Source organism: Podarcis filfolensis (genome assembly GCF_964270895.1).
Source record: "Podarcis filfolensis genome assembly, chromosome: 6".
Taxonomy (NCBI): domain Eukaryota; kingdom Metazoa; phylum Chordata; class Lepidosauria; order Squamata; family Lacertidae; genus Podarcis; species Podarcis filfolensis.
Genome location: NC_139609.1, coordinates 46,920,097 through 46,937,797, shown reverse-complemented (window position 1 = coordinate 46,937,797; position 17,701 = coordinate 46,920,097). Strand labels below are relative to the sequence as shown.

The 17,701-nt window shown below is 44.7% G+C and overlaps 1 protein-coding gene across 1 annotated transcript; it reads right to left on the bottom strand.

Annotated features, from left to right (window-relative positions):
* Positions 1-6,082: 6,082 nt before the first annotated feature.
* On the bottom strand, positions 6,083-16,908 carry PDZK1IP1 (PDZK1 interacting protein 1). Its single transcript, XM_083621083.1, has 4 exons — positions 16,715-16,908; positions 10,335-10,443; positions 9,410-9,520; positions 6,083-7,343 (listed from the first exon to the last, which is right to left on the bottom strand). Exons 1-4 carry the CDS (start codon positions 16,779-16,781, stop codon positions 7,235-7,237), a joined length of 396 nt encoding a protein of 131 aa, XP_083477209.1. The 5' UTR covers positions 16,782-16,908; the 3' UTR covers positions 6,083-7,234.
* Positions 16,909-17,701: the final 793 nt, after the last annotated feature.

Below are 17,701 nucleotides of genomic sequence, written 5' to 3'. Positions count from 1 at the left end.
GAGATTGAGGTGGTTGGAATGGGAGATAGACATCTAATTTTAATCACTCAAGTGTTAGGCCCAAATGGCTCCTTTTAGCATGGTTGGTGCTATTTCTGTACCTTCTTCGCCTTCTCCCTGCATCACCATGGTAACGATGGCTGCAACTCCAGCAGCCATTTTTCACAGAGGTCTGAGGGGATGGGCCATAAATCCAGCTAAACAAGCCTGCTAGGTTCCAGTTGCATTCATGACAAGGTTACATCACAGGATTGAGGAAGATGGATGTGCGCATGTGAGTGCTTAGCGCCAAATTTTCTCTTTCTCTCTCTCATTTTTTTAGAAGTGCAAACAATAGAGCTAAAAGGTCGTGTATCAGTGAGATAATCGTCAGCGACGTGTCATTATTACATACTGTGCATTTATTATCTCTTGCTGCAGCCATGTCAGAGGCGGCTGCAGAGGGCTAGATAATTGGGTGCCTTCATGCAGATGGTTTATTATCAGTCTCTTCCAGGAGGAGGTTTAAGACAGTTAGTGATGCTGTTTGCTAGTTAAAGATTAGAGACCCCAGAGAATAATTAACAATCCCAAAAGCCAGTCTTTCTGCAGGATTCTTATGCCTCCACTCCCTCCACTGCCTTTTAATCTATTCATTCTAGCAGGTGTAATAAAGTGATAAGGAGAGGCTCAGGGGATGTTTGTTTGACTGCTTTTGGGTGTACAAACTACAAAGGATGGCATTTTATTTCTGTCTTTCCTTGGCACCAGCAGAAACTAGGAAAACTTTCATGCCCACTCTGTGTCTGTAAACACACACTGCTGCTGGCCAAGTTCTTGCCCAGAGACCACCTGGGCCACCAGCAGGCTTGCCCATTTCCATGGCATTGGGCAGGGGGGAGCGATTCATGTGTCTCCAGCAGCAGAGGCTTTCTGACAAAGTGGCAACCATGCACAGCTGCAAAACTGCTCTTTTTCTTTATGAAGACGCAAACGTTCAAACTGATTTTCCTATTTGCTGTACCAGAGACAATTGGATCTTCCATGCTTGGTAGGTAGCACAGTGTTAAGACTAGGTAGGCAGACATGACATTTTGGCGATAAAGCAGTTACCACCTGAATGTTTTCCACTAAAATATTAAATTAACTGTTTTTAAAATGTGGGAAAGCTCTCAACTTACAAATCTAGTGAATGAATGATTGGTTGGGTTTGTGGGTTCCATGAGAAATCTGTGGTACAATATTAGGGCTCCTCCCACCTCTTGAATATGTCCCCCATGGGTTCAGAATTCAGAATGCGGCAGCTAGACTGGCGACTGGGAGTGACTGCCAAGACCCCATAACACCGGTCTTGAAAGACCTACATTGGCTCCCAGTATGTTTCCGAGCACAATTCACAGTGTTGGTGCTGACCTTTAAAGCCCTAAACAGCCTCGGCCCAGTATACCTGAAGGAGTGTCTTCACCCCCATCGTTCTGCCTGGACACTGAGGTCCAGCGCCGAGGGTCTTCTGGCGGTTCCCTCACTGCGAGAAGCCAAGTTACAGGGAACCAGGCAGAGGGCCTTCTCAGTAGTGGTGCCCACCCTGTGGAATGCCCTCTCATCAGATGTCAAAGAAATAAACAACTATTTGACATTTAGAAGGCAGCTCTGTTTAGGGAAGCTTTTAATGACTGATGTTTTAATGTATTTTTAATCTTTTGTTGGAAGCCGCCCTGAGTGGCTGGGGAAACAGCCAGATGGGCAGGGTAGAAATAAATTATTATTGCACTATTATATTATTATTATTATTATTATTATTATTATTATTATGTCTACAAATACTGCAGTGGAGGACAAAAGAGGGATGTTCTAAACGGCAGCTGCTTTAAGGTATAGCAGCATGTAAAATCCTAGCCATGGCAGAAGACATCTTCGAGAAAAGAAAAAGAAAATGCCCCAATATTGTACCACCAATTATCCCTGAAAACCAATTTCTCTCCTATTAAGCAAGGTAAAAAAAATTAAGCTAGCATTGTTATAGGTATGCTATCTGGTCGGGGAACTGCTTTGCAAAATTTGGAGAAGTGTGAATTTCAAAGGATAGTTGCATTTTGGTCCGGGCATTGTTTCTGGAAGTGTGGGTAAGGAGGGTTCACTTGAGAATGCAAATTACTGCCTCATCCCTACTTCCAACCAGTAGCAGCAGGCAGGGCTGCATGGATGGGTCTGCCTGGCTCTCCTGCCCTCCAAGGAGCACTGCCTGTTACCAAGAGGAGGAAGGGCAAGGGAGTTAAGAAACGGGAGGGGCGTGGGCTTTCCGTGAGCACAGCATCAGGAACATAGGATTGGCTTCAGTGCTGCAACCTCACATGCCTTCCCTTTCTCTTCTCAGTAACTGGTACACAGCACTGGGGTGAGAGGAGTGTGGCGCAGCCACACCATGTAGTTCTGCTGTCTTTTACTGCTTCCAGCTACAGTCCTCAACTGGCATTTGTAGTTGCGATATAACATACAGTGGTACCTCAGGTTAAGTACTTAATTCGTTCCGGAGGTCCGTTCTTAACCTGAAACTGTTCTTAACCTGAAGCACCACTTTAGCTAATAGGGCCTCCTGCTGCCGCTGCACCGCTGGAGCACAATTTCTGTTCTCATCCTGAAGCAAAGTTCTTAACCTGAAGCACTATTTTTGGGTTAGCGGAGTCTGTAACCTGAAGTGTATGTAACCTGAAGTGTATGTAACCTGAGGTACCACTCTACAAGCAAGTCTGTCTGTGACCTCTTTATTTAAATCTTCATCTAAATGTAAGAAAAGCAATATGTATGCAATTGCTGACCAATGCCATTAAATGACTTCAGGAGCCTAAAATCGGTTATGTGCCAAGTTCTCCCAACTCCCCAAGTAAATGTGTCTATGTTGCGTGATCCACTCTGATTGTTCTTAACCTGCATTGCAGCATTGGCTTCCACTTTCTGAAATGCTTGGGAATGGAGTCACATGAGGGAATGGCATGGAATCACCCCCCACTCAAAAGACGTGTTGTGGCGAGAGAGCAGTGATAGAGAGATCAATCCTGAAGCCAAATACCTTGGCTGGTTAGTTAAAATTCATGCATGTGGCTTTCAGACAATCAACTCCCACTTCACACTTACTTAGCTTCCCGTCGCACAGTTTGCCTTCTCATTGACCTATATATATGATCAGTCATTTCGGGTTACCTAGTCTCAGTCCTGTGACTTTTATAAGCTATGTTATCTATCAACACCCTTGATATTTCAGTTGCCCTTCTGACCTCTAGAGGGCAGCACTCCCACTCTTTTTAAGATTCTGGGTGTTGTCGTGGGGCCGCCCAATATTCTTTATATTTATGTTTTTTCATCCATGAACCTTGGACTTCCTCCCACTCTGTCTCATAGGATTACAAAAAAATTAAGAAAGTTTTACAGAGTGGCTTTTTCATAGCTACATGTGACAGTTCATTTTCTGTATATAACTGACTAAATATATGAAAGTTACAGGTAGGTAGCAGTGTTAGTCTGCCGTAGTCAAAACAAAATTTAAAAATTCCTTCCAGTAGCACCTTAGAGGCCAAATAAGTTTGTTATTGGTATGAGCTTTCGTGTGCATGCACACTTCTTCAGTGCACACTTCTAAGGTGCTGCTGAAAGGATTTTTAAAAAATATATGAAAGTTGATGATTTGTGATGCAAATCCCACCTCACCTTGGTACTTGCATCCTCTTTGTCTACCCAGCTCCTTTCTCTAGAGTAGAACCAACTACTTCATGGGCTAGAGAAGAGTACTCTTTTGCTTGTTTAACAGACTTGTATGTCCCTTTTGGCAAAACAGCACCAAGGCAATTAAAGCAGTTTAGAACAATAAAAATCAAATCAATAAACTAAAAGTAGCATCAGAAAAATGCTGAAAAATCTTAACATGCCTGTGGAATGCCAGAGGAACAGGCTCGTGGAGAATAAGGCCATCAATATTGACTGGCAGGGATGTGCACAAAGTTTGTGGATTTTTTGAAATTGCTTATGAAATATCACATAATTCACTGGTTTGAATTAGGTAAAGAGCATGTGGGGGGGTAACCTTTTTTTTCCTTTGTCAATTTCACAATGAAGATACGGATATATAGATCACACAGAGACACAGGAAGTGCCTCTATATTTTCCCCTTTGCAGATTTGGGGACTGATTTCCATAGGAGCTCAAGGTTACCCCAGGGGCGTAGGAAGGGAGGTGCGGGAAGGTGCAGCCCGCCCCGGGTGTCATGCCTGAGGGGGTGACAAAATGGCACACTGCGGGGGGCAGCACTTACCGCGGGACCTGGCCTGCAGCGCACCCGAGCCGCGCATTTCTCCTGGGAGTGACGCGGTGGCTCAGGGCCCCACACTGCCCGAAACAGGCAGCCGCCATGAGCAGCTCGTCATGGCACCTCCCTGGGCGGATCGTCATGGATCACCACGGTGCCCCCGTGGGCAGCTCACCCCACTCCTGCAGCTCCAGGTACTGGAGCAGCTAGCTATGCCCCTGGGTTACCCATTTCCTTTGTACTGGTGCAAATCTTGGGTCCCTGCAGCTGATTTTTGGACAAGAGAAAAGATTGGGAATTCTAGTCCTAGGACTGCGTCACGTCTAGTATGCCCTTGAGCATAATATGTTCAATAAACTTCTCACATAGGAGAACTGGTTAATAAACAGCCAAGTAGAAAGTGCCTGTTAGAAACTCCAGAGACTGGGGAAAGGTCAGTCATGCTGCTAGGGATGGAGGAGAAATTTGTTTTGCCCACTTTTCGCAGCAAGCCAAACAGATGTCCTGGTCGCAAACTTATTATGTACAGTAGACTGGGATGCAACTATCAGTTGGCTTATGCGCTTCATTGTATTGTGTGATGCAGTTTTGGATCCCTCTAAAAATATGCCCAAAAGCATGTGTTTCGTGTTTAAAGTGTGCACAAAATGCACATTTTATGGCTGCAAAGAATGCAAAAGTATGTTTTTTATCAGATTTATCAGATGCAATTTAAATGCATTTTTTAAAAAAAATCCACAAAAATTGAATCAAAGGACCCATGATTTGGTGTGTGTAAAACTGACATGGAATGAAAATAGGCTGATCCTTTCACCCTTGTTCACCACCAATAATATATAGAATGTAAGAAAATGTGACCTTGTTTACCCTCCCATCCAAATCAACAACTGAGAGCATCTAGTTCTCTTCCATCTACCGCTTGTCGGGTTTTTGAGGCTTTGGCGTGCACCATTGAAACATTTCCAAGTGTAACTTTGAACCCAGGACAATTGGAAACATTTTTTCTTACATAAAAGTGTCGATTGCCAAAACAGAAATCAATTGTTTGCAGTAATTGACTCTGGCTCTCACCTATCATCCCGTGTTACTTTTGTAACAAAAGGGAGGACAGGGGAGTCAGAAGGGCTATTCTAACAGAGTGCAGCTAAGCACACACTTTAAGAAGAATTTGCTGAATTGCAGGCTATGAGTTGAGGGTGAAACTTGGTCATGCATTCCTATAAAATGGGACATACTGTGTCTTCAAAAGGCTATAGTGTAGGAGTGGATAGAGCAGGAATGTAGTTCCTGAGCTATTTTAAGCCCCCCCCCACACACACAATTTTTAATAGATTCCACATCATTAATTCAAATGCAATGTGATTTTGACTTTAGAAATCGTTCTTTCCCATATTCTAGCATGCATTGTCTGCATTTTGAGCTGCACAAAATTTGAATGAAAGAGACTTTAAGGACACTTCTAGTCCCCATTATGAATGGGCAGCAGCCTTGTCCATCATCTCCATCTATATGCCCTCTCTCCCAGCCTCACACAAGGATAGAAGCAGTGGCCAGAACCAACAGAGTCTCGGGTCTTAAGGAAGAGAGACTCACCCATACTATGGGATAACCTAGAGACAACCCAAAGAGCAATGATCTGGTAGGGTTGCCAGCACTGTAGTCATTTGAGGAAGGAAAAGTAACTAGGTTTGGGTTTGAATCACTGGGGAAGAAATGGTGAAAGAAATCCTGCGAACTTTTGAAACACAGGATTTTGTTACATCCTGCTTTGCAGGCTAGCTGGTGTGACTAGCTGAACACCCATACTGTAATTAAAAATATCTTTATTGATTAGTTAAACAATTAAAAATACACACAGTAATCCATTTTACATTGGAAAATTATACCTGGGATTTTGTTCCCACAATAAAACTGTTGACTTAAAAAAAAATCAATAAGTATCAGCCAACACTCACTTGCAGGTAACAAATCCTCCGCTCATTTGATACATACATGGAAAGAAAAGCAGATCATTCACATCTAAGGCTTGCATCTGAGTCACATAGGCTTTATTCATGCCCTAGTACAGTAGCTGGTGTGTCCTTGTGGCAATTCCATAGCAGAGCAAGAATCAAATGAAGCAGTCTGGTGGAGCATTACAGACTTGAGTTGATAATACCTATTTACTGTTCCCATGTAGATGCTTTATTGTGAAGAAAGAGTAGTTTCTCACCAAGAAATTTCCAGGTGGGACATAGCAGTGGGCTATAAAGGACTTTCAAAGAGGTCTGTGTTTGCTGTCTATGGCAATCCAGCAATAGCTGCTAAGAAGAAATAATAATTAATCTTAGGGGCATTGCTGGGTACTTAGAAGACTTGGGGCAAAAGTCTGTACGAAGTTTGCATGTGTTAGATGCAAATTCAGACTGGTTTTCACAGCCCTTTACTTTGTGCTAAGGGTTTCCAGGCAGGATCTTCTGGGCAGATTATGATGGTGAGTGACTTTGCAGCACAACTAGGTGCCCTGTAAGCTAAATGGTTTTTGGGTTTTTTGCGGGGGGGGGGCCTCAAAAGGGAGAGGGACAGAAGATCCAGGGCCTAGTGCAAGAGACTTGGTTTCAGCCCCCCCCCCCAAATGTCTGTGGTGATTATGGAATGATACTAGCAATCAGCTTTGGTAAAGATTCTGATGTTGGACTCGACATGGTGTGCCAGTTTATTCCACCCCCCAGAGAGGTACACAGATGACCTCAAAACTTAACACAGGACTATAACAGCAACATGAAATCTGGTGTGGAAAAGTTTTAACATAAAAAGAAATAAAACATGGGCTTCACTCAGCCAGCAGCCAATGCCTTGTAGTAAAGTGATTAAATCCATGCACAACAACTGATGTGCAGAACTGGTCTCTTGTATGGAGTCTATAATATGGGCAGGATAAGAAAAGACCAAGAAGTGAGGATGATGGTGATAAAGATGCTACATGCAAGTGGTAAGAACTTGAATATTGTTTTCACTATGACATTCAGTTGTGTTTCTGCACTCCAACTCGACTTTGTTTTCATAAACGTGCGGGCCTTCTTCACTCCTGAAATATTAAGGGACAGAAAACACATATTATTTATATACTTCACTGCATCTGTCAGGGAACTGTCATCTGAGACGAAGGAGGTGAAAGGGCTCATGGAGGGTGAGAGAGACCACTCAGCGGAGGAGGGGACCAGCAGGGGGAGAAGTGGAGTTCCAAGGGAAAGTGAGTCGGAGGGAGAGCTCAGAGATACTTCAAGCGAGAACAGTGGGGGGGTTTCAGGACCTCCCGTAGGAACACCCACTCCTCGGCGGAAACTGTCACGCCGAGAGTCCAGAAGACGTGTTTCCGTTAAGGAGCTTTTATGCTGGAAGAAGTTCCGTAAACGCCCACTGTCCGATTCAACGAGCGATTGATGGAGCCACGCTTAAGGAGCTCCATCACAGACAGAGGTTTGGGAACTTAGCCAAACTCTGAGGGATCAGGATTTTACGCCCAAGCAGCTCATCATCCCATCACAGCATCATACCCAGCTTCCAAGGAGAATGGCAGAGTACGCATGGTTCTTTTTCCTTATTTTTATCCTAATTTTGTGCAGTCAGGCTGAAAGATCCCAGCAGACCCAAGTTCACACAGTTAAATTTTCTAGCAGAGCAGGGATTTGAACCCCTGAAGTAACTGTTACATCTCAAGTCAGAGCCAAGTAAAAGTGGTTTTCATGATGTTTGAAGCATCTGTTTTATGAAATTGAAGCCTGATGCACAGATGCACTAAGGATGGCTATGCACACTCATCCTTTTTTAGAAACAATGGTTCCAATGCAGGGCTGTCAAACAAGAGGCTCATAGGCCAAGCAATGCATTTTGGGATTCCACTTCCAGTGTGGCCTACGGCACCCCTATTGCACCCCAAGCTATTCAAGCTCTTTTCAGATATCCAGAGTCAACCAATGGAGTCAGGCTACAAAGAGAGAGAAAATGAGTCAGCAGTGGCTGATACTATGTGCTTTCCTTCCATGTTCTTGAAACTGGCAGGGCACGTGTCAAGGAAACAAGAGAATGAGGAAAGGTGTGGTGATTTGTTATTGGGAAAGGCAACATGGATTACAGAGCTGTTTCAGATTTGCAGGGTAGAGGAGGCCACAGTTTTGAAAGACAAAGCAGTGACACGTGGGGATTTTCTTTTTTAACATAATGTTCTTTAATTAAAAGAACTCTCAGAGTGGTTTGCAGAAGTAAAATACATATTAAACCAACACAGAGATAATAGGGCAGAAGGGTACAGTGCTAGAGTTCCAAGAAAGCCTGAACAACAAAATAGCTTTTATTAAACAGTGGAAGCCTGTGTCTTCTGAATAATAGTGGGGAGGATGTTCAGAGGCAGACACCAGCATGGGGAGGGCCACTTCCACTTGCCGCACGACACTCAGTAAGACACAGTGTAATTAGCAAGGTTTCCTCTGATGAGCTTAATGATTACTGGGTCTATGTAGGGGAAGGTGGTCCTTTAGTATCCCAGAAACCAGAGACCCTGGGAAACATCCTGTGTTTCCCAGTACTCCTTGTGTCATGCTATGGCACCACACTAGGTGCAAGGGGACGAAGATGGCCTCACACAGAAACCTCCATTGAGAGCTTCATGGAACTAAGGGAAAGGAGAGTTGTCAACACCAAGGAGGTGCTCAGATGTGAGCCAAGAGGGTTATAATTAGGATCAGTGGAGAGATTTCAGCAGCACGATGGGAATGGGTGGCACCTCGGAGTGGAAAGGTGGGGAGCATTTTTAGAGGCAGTTTTTCATGTCTATTCGCAAGACGTTACATCTTGTAACTGGGAGTGAATTATGCAAGCTTTCTGATGCCATGAACTGCCGTGAGCACGGTCTGCTATGGAAAGGCTCCATGCAAATGGAAGGTGATGAGCGTGTGCATAGACCCCTTTTACATGCTGTTAAAATGTACAGGTGGAGAGAGAGGGTGTGGCTGCTGCATGCATTGGTGGTGGAGGAGTTCACTCTGGTGACCCTGTGGCCTCTCCTCATGCAATCTGTAAATGTGGGAAAGGAGTAATCTGAATCCCGCTTTTAGTTAGTTATGCTTTTTTGATATATATAAATATGAAACTAACCTGAAGTCCGCTGCAGTTGTTGAATACCTCCCTTCTGACCCATTTGAAATGGGCATCTCTTCTTTGTTGCTGCTCATGGAGATTGCTTTGTTTTTCTCCTCAAGGGAATCACTGTGGAAATAATCAGAAGGTACACTAGGAGACCAGAAGGATAGGTCTTGTGTTCAATTCAATCACATAGATCCTACACTTGAATGCCTCTCCTTCTTTCTTTCCTCCCTTCTCTCTCTCTCTCTCTCTCTCTCTCTCTCTCTCTCAGATTTATAACCTGTGCCTTCAGGACCCAAAAGCACCCCCATTATAATAAAATAGTGATAAACAACAATAAAAGTCTAGCAGCTATCACAATAAGGCACAGCAATGAAAACACACTATCATCAGTATAAGAACACATCAAGGTTAAAAAGGCTTGCAAAGTAGAAAAGATTTTTCCTTCTCTGGGGAGGGCGTCTCACAGGCCAGGGGCCATCACTTGAAAGTATTTCTCCCACGTAACTGCCCACCTCAGCTTGGATGCCATGGGCGACTGAAGAAAAGTGTCAGAGGAATATCTCAGTATACAGACAGACTGGTAAGGGGTACTTAAGGAAGGAAACATTTGACTGTAATTTATTTATTACCTTTTCGTCTCATCCTTCCTCCCAAAAGAACCAATATAAATGTTGGTGTGATTTAAACATAGTGGGGACAGTAGAAGGAAGATTTCAACCCTACTCCACCAGCACTGCAGTCCCAACCCATTTTTTTTTTTTTTTTGAGGGGAGAGGGGTAAATGCACTTGCTTTACATATTTTTAAAAGGGTGCAATCCAGTCAGGTATCTACTGACATCGCATCTCGTTTTGTCCCAAAGCAGCCCGATACATCAACACAGAAGCCATACAACCATCTTTGGCTGGAATAATGACAGTGGTGGTGGTACTTACTTGTTGTCCTGGCACCATAACCTATTGACAACAAAGGCAACCATTGCCAAAACCAAGAAGACAGTAACTGCAATGGTGCCCTGCACCCATGGCTGGAGGCTTCGCTGAACTGTCAAGAAAAGGGATGAAAACAAGTTTATTGTGGCTCCCAGTACTGGTAGTCTAGCTAGTTCTGTATTAGGCATGCAACACTATGCTCACCAACTTGGTGGGAAGGGTTCATAGTTGACTGAAGGAACATCTGTTCTGCATGCAGAAGATCTTTAGTACAATTACTGAAACAGTGCAAGATCTGAAACAGTGCAGAATCCCTGCCAGCCAGTGTAGAGTAGGGGGTTGGAAACCTCAGGACCAAGGTGGCCCTCTGAACCTCTTTCTCTGGCCTTCTCTCCCCAGGCCATCTCCCCCACCAGCCCTGTGTTCCACCCTCCTGTGTGAAATACTTGAGCACAACATCACCCGTGGCTTCCAGCAACTGGTCTTCAGAAGCACTACAGCCTCCAACCATGAAGGCAGAGAGCATAGACATTATGGCTAGGACGCATTGCTAGCCTTCTACTCCATGAATTTGTCCAAGCCACTTTAAATCCTCACTCACCATGTGGGCCCTGCAAGGTTGGCCAGAAAGAAACATGCCCCCTGGGTTGAAAAAGACTCCCCATTTTCAGTGTAGGCAATACTGAGCCAATATTGGCCTGGCTTGCTATAATGCAGCTTCTTATGTTCCCAACTGTAATTTATCTGGGCAGGGTCCGTTTCTGTTTAGTGACAAACTTACTGCTGCTGCCTAATCAAATTAAATAGAAGTAGCAGTATCTAAATAGCAGTACATGTGCATAAATCAAAAAGATTACAATCTATGCTTCCTCTGCCATAGATGCATTTCTTCCCCTTGTTATATTTTCACACCCTAGACAAGTCCCGAGGCAATTGAATATGGGGAATGCCGTGGCAACATGCAATTCATACTCTTAGCTGGCAGAGATCTCTCAGAAAGCAGTCACGTCTCATCTCCCACCAGGTATCATGCTCATTCAGAAACCTGGTTATTAATTCTGAATCAACCTGTGAGGTGTTTGTTCTTTCCCCCCCTGCTCAGCCTTCCCCCAATAGTTCTGATATTAAGTAGAACTAAAAGCATTTATTTGGGGGGCGGGGAGTGTTAAATAAATTCTCTTGGGTCAAACTTTCATGGGGAAAGCCAAATTTACATCCCCCTGATTTAAGTATGTAAGAGTCAGGCTGACCCAAGGTACTGTACTTTGTTGATTAAGAGGAAGGACAAGGTCATCCCCACCAACTCCATGCACAGGAACAGTTGATGGGCAGTTGAATCTTGCTTCAGCGCTTGCTGCCTGAGGGTGGAGCAGCACCAACGCAGAGTGCAAGCAAGGACCCCAGCACACATTGTGTTCATTTGGCTTTTCTTCACTTTCGGTGTGAAGTGCCTTGTGGGAGAATTTGTGCAGGAGCAAAATCTACTTTAAAAAATAAATAAATAAAAATCCTGGCTGGCCTTCAGTGTTGGCCATAGAAATTATTTCACATAAATAAATCAAAGAAGTTACCTTAAAGGTAATCTAATCTAGCGTTTTGAGCAATGGCAATCCAGCTCCCATGGCCCCATCTGATCTGTGCATTTAAAACAACACCATACCAATTCCCAATCCTTGGAACTGCGGTTTCTTAACATTGCTGAGAGTTGTTAAAGGTAAAGGGACCCCTGACCATTAGGTCCAGTCGTGGCCAACTCTGGGGTTGCGGTGCTCATCTCGCTTTATTGGCCGAGGGAGCCAGTGTACAGCTTCCGGGTCATGTGGCCAGCATGACTAAGCCGCTTCTGGTGAACCAGAGCAGCACACGGAAATGCTGTTTACCTTCCTGCCGGATTGGTACCTATTTATCTACTTGCACTTTGACGTGCTTTCTAACTGCTAGGTTGGCAGGAGCAGGGACCGAGCAAAGGGAGCTCACCCCATCGCAGGGATTCGAACCTCTGACCTTCTGATGTTAGGAAGCCTCTATTCCCCTCACAGAGCTACAGTTCTCAGAGTGGTTTAGTAGCCAATTCCTCTTCCCAGGGAACTCTGGGAACTGTATCTTTGTGATTAGGTGTCTCCGAACAACTCTCATCACCCTTAACAAACTACAGTTCTCAGAAGTCTTTGGAGGAAGCTATGGGTGAGATTCATCGAACGAGCCCCATGATCAGAAGCCCTGCTTGTCCCCTCTTCCCTATATGTGCCCCCCGAAATTGGCTAAAGGGTGTTGGGAGAATCTCCCAGAATAGCACACAGGGGAAAGAGAGGGCAGATCATTCACCCTGGCAAGCTGCAATGCTTGCGCAGTTGGAACATTCATCATAGCTCAAAGTTGATTTCCACCCCATGATTGTTCATGCAGATGGGGCCAGTGTAAGACTACAATATCCCAGGTAAGCAGCCATCCAGCCACAGAAGGAAAATAAAAAGATCGGAGGTAGGGAAGTAATCCCTCCTCTAGAATTTTCTGCCAAAAGGAAGTGTTTTGCATTCCGTGTTACGGTAAAACCGCGGCCCTGCCAGTGTTGACAAACACTTTCTTCTCTAAGAGGGCGGGTGGCCCTTTCGCAAGCTTCTTATGACTACCTGTCCCACCCCATTCATGTTTTGCTGCCCTCTCAAAACCACTTTCCTGGAACAGAAAATGCCCAACCTTTGCCTCACCCTGAATAGAAATCAGACTGTGTTCTCCTCATGCTGTAATCTGTCACTAATTGTTAGGTCGTTCCAAAGAGGAGGATGGTGACTTGGTACACAATAGGCCTGTCAAAAGTGGGGCCAATGTTCCCAGACTGGAATGTTCAACTGAAACTAAAATTTGCAAACATCTCCTTACAGAACTCACTTGACTCTCCTCAGTTTGGAACTGCTGAGCTTTGAATGCTCAGTTAAGTCAATACCTTCTGAAGTGGCAAAGGCCTCCCCTCCCATGTTTGAAATCAGATTCCAGAAGCCTAGTTGCTCAGTAGTCCTCAAACATCTGTGGAATTCTCCATGGGAGGAGGTTCAAAGCTCCAAACAGGGCTACGTGAGGACTGGTGATCTCCCTTGGTTAATGCTGGACTACAGCAGCTGATGAAAGACAGTCCAAAGGTCTCTCCTGCCATTTTACATCTTGCCTTCCTTTAGAAAGTAGAAGAACATCATTCTGCCCTTTGACTGACACATGCATTGCAATAAAGGAAGCTCTTCTCCTTGGCATCTGGCCACCTTATGCAGAATTAAAATTGGAATTAAATCAAAGGGCACTGGAGGCATTCGTCACTCACCACCATCCTACAGAAATCCTACCCTCTTGTTTTGTCTCCCAGCAGTTCTAACAGATCATCCATTAATGTCCAGATAATGTTCAACAGGAAAGGAAAAGGTGCACTGTGTCAGAGGTGCTTGTAGGACAACAGTTGGGTTTTGAGTAAATGCACCTTAAGGATTGCCAGCTTCTAGCAGAGCCCATATACGTTTAACAGCTATGTGACTGGCAGACGGTACCAAGTTAGTGTCAGCACCTGGTATCCTTGGGCAGCTGTTTCCTTGCAGGACTCGCTACTGATGCCAGTCCTGGATAACATGCCCCTGCCCCCACCCACCATTTACTTTTCCCACAATGTCCCAAGGTAGCAGCAGACAAACATGAGGAAAACAGAAAACAGGGAGGGAATGAGGTCTCATAGTTTACAATAGCAAAAGACTTCTTGGGCAGGGGGAAATATAGAACAGAAATGAGGGGTGCTTTTATGAAAGTTTATTGTGAATCAGGTCCATTTTTTGGCCATTTCCCACATATCTTTGGGAAAGAGTGACAAACTATCTGCGAGGGGTGGCCTAGAAAGATGAGGAACATGTCGCCATTGGCAAAGCAAATCCAGAATTCCTTTCTCTCACCCAGACATGTGCAACAGACCAGAATGCTGATGGAGAATGCATTTAGATGTACATCTGCATAGGCATCTGCATGGACATGGCCACCCTCATTTTCCCCAACTAGTTACCAGTATGTGCAACTAGGTCTGATTAGAAAGTGAAAATTTGCTGTGTGCTTTCCTGGTGATGCTATGAATGAAACTGACATCATGGTAGAGCAGGACAGAGGGTGTTCCCTAGCAATCTGTGCAACAGGAAAACTTCTCCTGTCTCCTTCTGAGTGAGGACAATGAGAGGGATCCATTTGCTCTCAGTGACACTGTCCTGTAGCTAAATCTGATTGGCTATGTGGCACCATGGTTTCATCATATCACAGTGTGATCCCTAACTGGAATGGATCATACAATAAAAAAAGTCACAGAAATGCCATAATGAAAAAGCAGCAGCACATTGGAGCAGGCATGGGGTGTGGCAAGGGAGGGAGAGAGTAATGAAATGCCATTTGTGATAGACTGCCTCATTTATTTATTTTTTTAAGAGAACCTTTTGTAAATTTAGCACAACTCTAGCAAAAATACAGCTGAAAAACTTCCTGAGTTGCAAACCAGAGAATGACAGCTCTGCCATGTGCCCTGCAGTGTGGGCTCTGCAGCTACCTGCCTTCTACTTGATTAGTGCACACAGGTAAATAGTCCTTTTAAGGGTTGGCACTTTCAGCCCTGTCAGCCCACCTACTCAATGAAACAGCATTTACAAGGCAAAGAATGCAAAGAATGCATGATGAAGGTAGGTGAAAAAGTGCAATAAACAAAGCTATGTGATGTGCTGCTTTAGCATCTGCAGGCCGGCCAAAATCTGTGCCACATTCCTCCCAGCCAAAGAGGACTTTAGAAGCCCTGCCAAGGCCAGCATGGATGACATAGTCTGACTATTAGATTGTGGAAGTACTAATGAGCCACAGCCTGTGCAATCTTGCAGTTCTTTGTAGCAGGAAAACGCCCTGCCTTTCCAGTTTGGAGCTCAACCACACAGCCAGCCAGCTGCATGGGAAACTGCTGCTTGGACACATCCTGCACAAAGACTGCAGCCTGGCTGTGTTCAGTGCAAGATGTCTTACTCCACAGTTTCATTCTAACTGTTTCATTGGACAGGACATGGTGTCTGCAAAAAGTTTTCATACATCATTGCAGTTGATGTTTCTGGCTTACATCTTTTATAGTGTGTGGCATCCTTCTTGATTTGCGTATGCATTTATTTGTTGATTAATTTTGTATCCCACCTTCCCTCCCAAAGGAGCCCACATATGCATCAGAGCTGGAAAGAAGAGAGCTTCCATGGTCAGGTGGAACATATCTGCAGATTTTTCCCCCCTCAGAAGTATTTGCCAGGATCCTTACATTCCACTCAGCAGTGCAAAATAGAAGTGAACAGAAGTCTGCCCATGTTGATGTTGGGAATACTCTTCCTGCAGGTTTTTGGGATTTTTAAAAATTCCTCCCATCTTAATTTTGCACTTAACATGAAGGGTGCTGCTATTCAAAGGTGCCAGGGAGGTCAGGCATGGGTGAAGAGGACAAGCATTGGTGGTGTATTGTTCACCTGTGTCGCAAAGCAGCCTCACCCCTGGAGATTCAGCTTGCTTGACAAATGCACAGAGCAAGTGACCAAACAAAAATGGCAGTGGAAATAATCTGGCACTCCCACAGCTGTGCTGAAACAGCTCTGACCTCGCCATCACCCTGCTCCACCCCAGCCCAGCTATAGTGAGCCCAGTGTGGGAGGGTAGCTTTGCAGCTCTGCCCCCCCCCCCCATGACACTGGCCGCAACTGCTGCTTATGTTCAGCAGGTGGCTGCATCATGTGCCCTCCTCAGACCATGCCCAGGGACATAAGGCTGTCTGAATGCTCCAGCGTTACTTCATTAGTTCATGCTGGACAACCACAGTTCCTTTTGGTTTACTTAACAGAGACATCTTAGCTCATGCCTGCCCAGAAGTCATGGTCTGTTGTGCCCTAGCAGCTTCCCCAAACTCCAGTGGAGTGGAGGCTGGCTGTGGAAATTCAGTGGTAAACTAAAGGAAGGGAAGAAAACTCTGCAAATTCTATTTTTCCACAGTGAAGGAGAAGGATGGATGAAAGAGATGGAAAGAGATGAGATGAGGGGAATATGGGTGAAGAGACAGCTATGCACATTCAGATTTTTTTTAAAAAAATCAAAAGCCTATGATGAAGGAGGAAATAAAGCAGGCCAGTGAATGTAGCAATGGAAGATTTTGTCCAAATAAACACGACTAGCATTAAGCAATGCTGGTGTTGGTTTCATGGTGTCATAATTGTTATAATAGAAAGCAAACAAACTTTGGGCATAAATTCAAGTATATACTGTAGAAGCAGAATAAATGTCAAAACAAAAGAGGTCAAATATCAGCTGGGAAAGGTGAAGAAGAATCAGCATCTGCCAAAAAAGAAATCTGTTACCTCTTTGGCAGTTCACAGGTTCCAAAGCGACCAAGAGACAAAAGGTCACAGCCAGAGCAGCATTCATTTTGGTGGTGTGGGGAAGCGACTTTGCTGATCAGCGCCTTGATTTGTTTGCTGTAAGCAGAGGCTCCGTGGACTTGTTCCTTCTCTGAGGAATGCAGGAAGGCAAAATGTGAAATCCGAAGAGCCAAGGTGTATTTGGGCACGCCTCCCTCCTGGGTAATAAGCCTGGTGGATGATCAAGCCCATTAATTGGAGGGTTGCCATGCACCAGCAGCTATGCAAATGGAGCAATTCCAGAGCATTTTAGCAACTTAAGAGGATTGTTTTTACTTGCTGCCTCTTTGCTCCATTGTGCATCAGGTTGTTATGCAGCTCACAGAACTGCATCTTGACTTTCCAGCACCTCGTTAATGGCTTGGAAAGAGTCCAGAAAAAAGAAAAGGGGCTCTTTCTTTGGCCCATGCCCCACTGTCCCCTTCTGGTGCTGCCCATGGGTAAAGTCCCCATCCAAGTATAGATCAGACACAACTCTGCTAAGCTTCAGTAAGGTAGTCTCCTTGTGTACCTTCAGACCATAGCCTAAGACACTTTTTCAAAAGAGAGGGGATGTTAAAGCAACCATCTCATAGTCCAGTCTCCCCTGCTATTCTGTAAACTATCATTGAATGTACACCTTCCCATTTACTCTGCATCCAGTGTGCTCCCACCACCGGTATGGGAAGAAGCAAACATGTGACGTCAGCCACAATCCATAGCCTATCATCTTTCTTAGGAAATAGTATATTTTGATGCATTTTCTTGGATTCAAATGGAGAAAAATAATATACAGTAGCTGCATTTTAAGTGTACATGGCTTCAGTGATTATCAGGAGCAAAATTCCCCCACTAGTACAATGGTCTTGCCACTTGGTATTCTGGTAGCTATGCAGCCCCTAAGAAATGAAGAAAGTAAACATCACTTGGCACATGCCTTTCTGCAAA

What these genes read in the sequence shown, in the direction of transcription:
- PDZK1IP1 (XM_083621083.1), bottom strand. Translation starts at nt 16,781, where the DNA reads ATGAATGCTGCTCTGGCTGTGACCTTTTGTCTCTTGGTCGCTTTGGAA. An exon ending in ACCTGTGAACTGCCAAAGAG is followed by an intron (nt 10,444 to 16,714) that starts GTAACAGATTTC and finishes TTTTCTTGACAG; the next exon opens with TTCAGCGAAGCCTCCAGCCA. An exon ending in ACAACTGCAGCGGACTTCAG is followed by an intron (nt 7,344 to 9,409) that starts GTTAGTTTCATA and finishes TTAATATTTCAG; the next exon opens with GAGTGAAGAAGGCCCGCACG.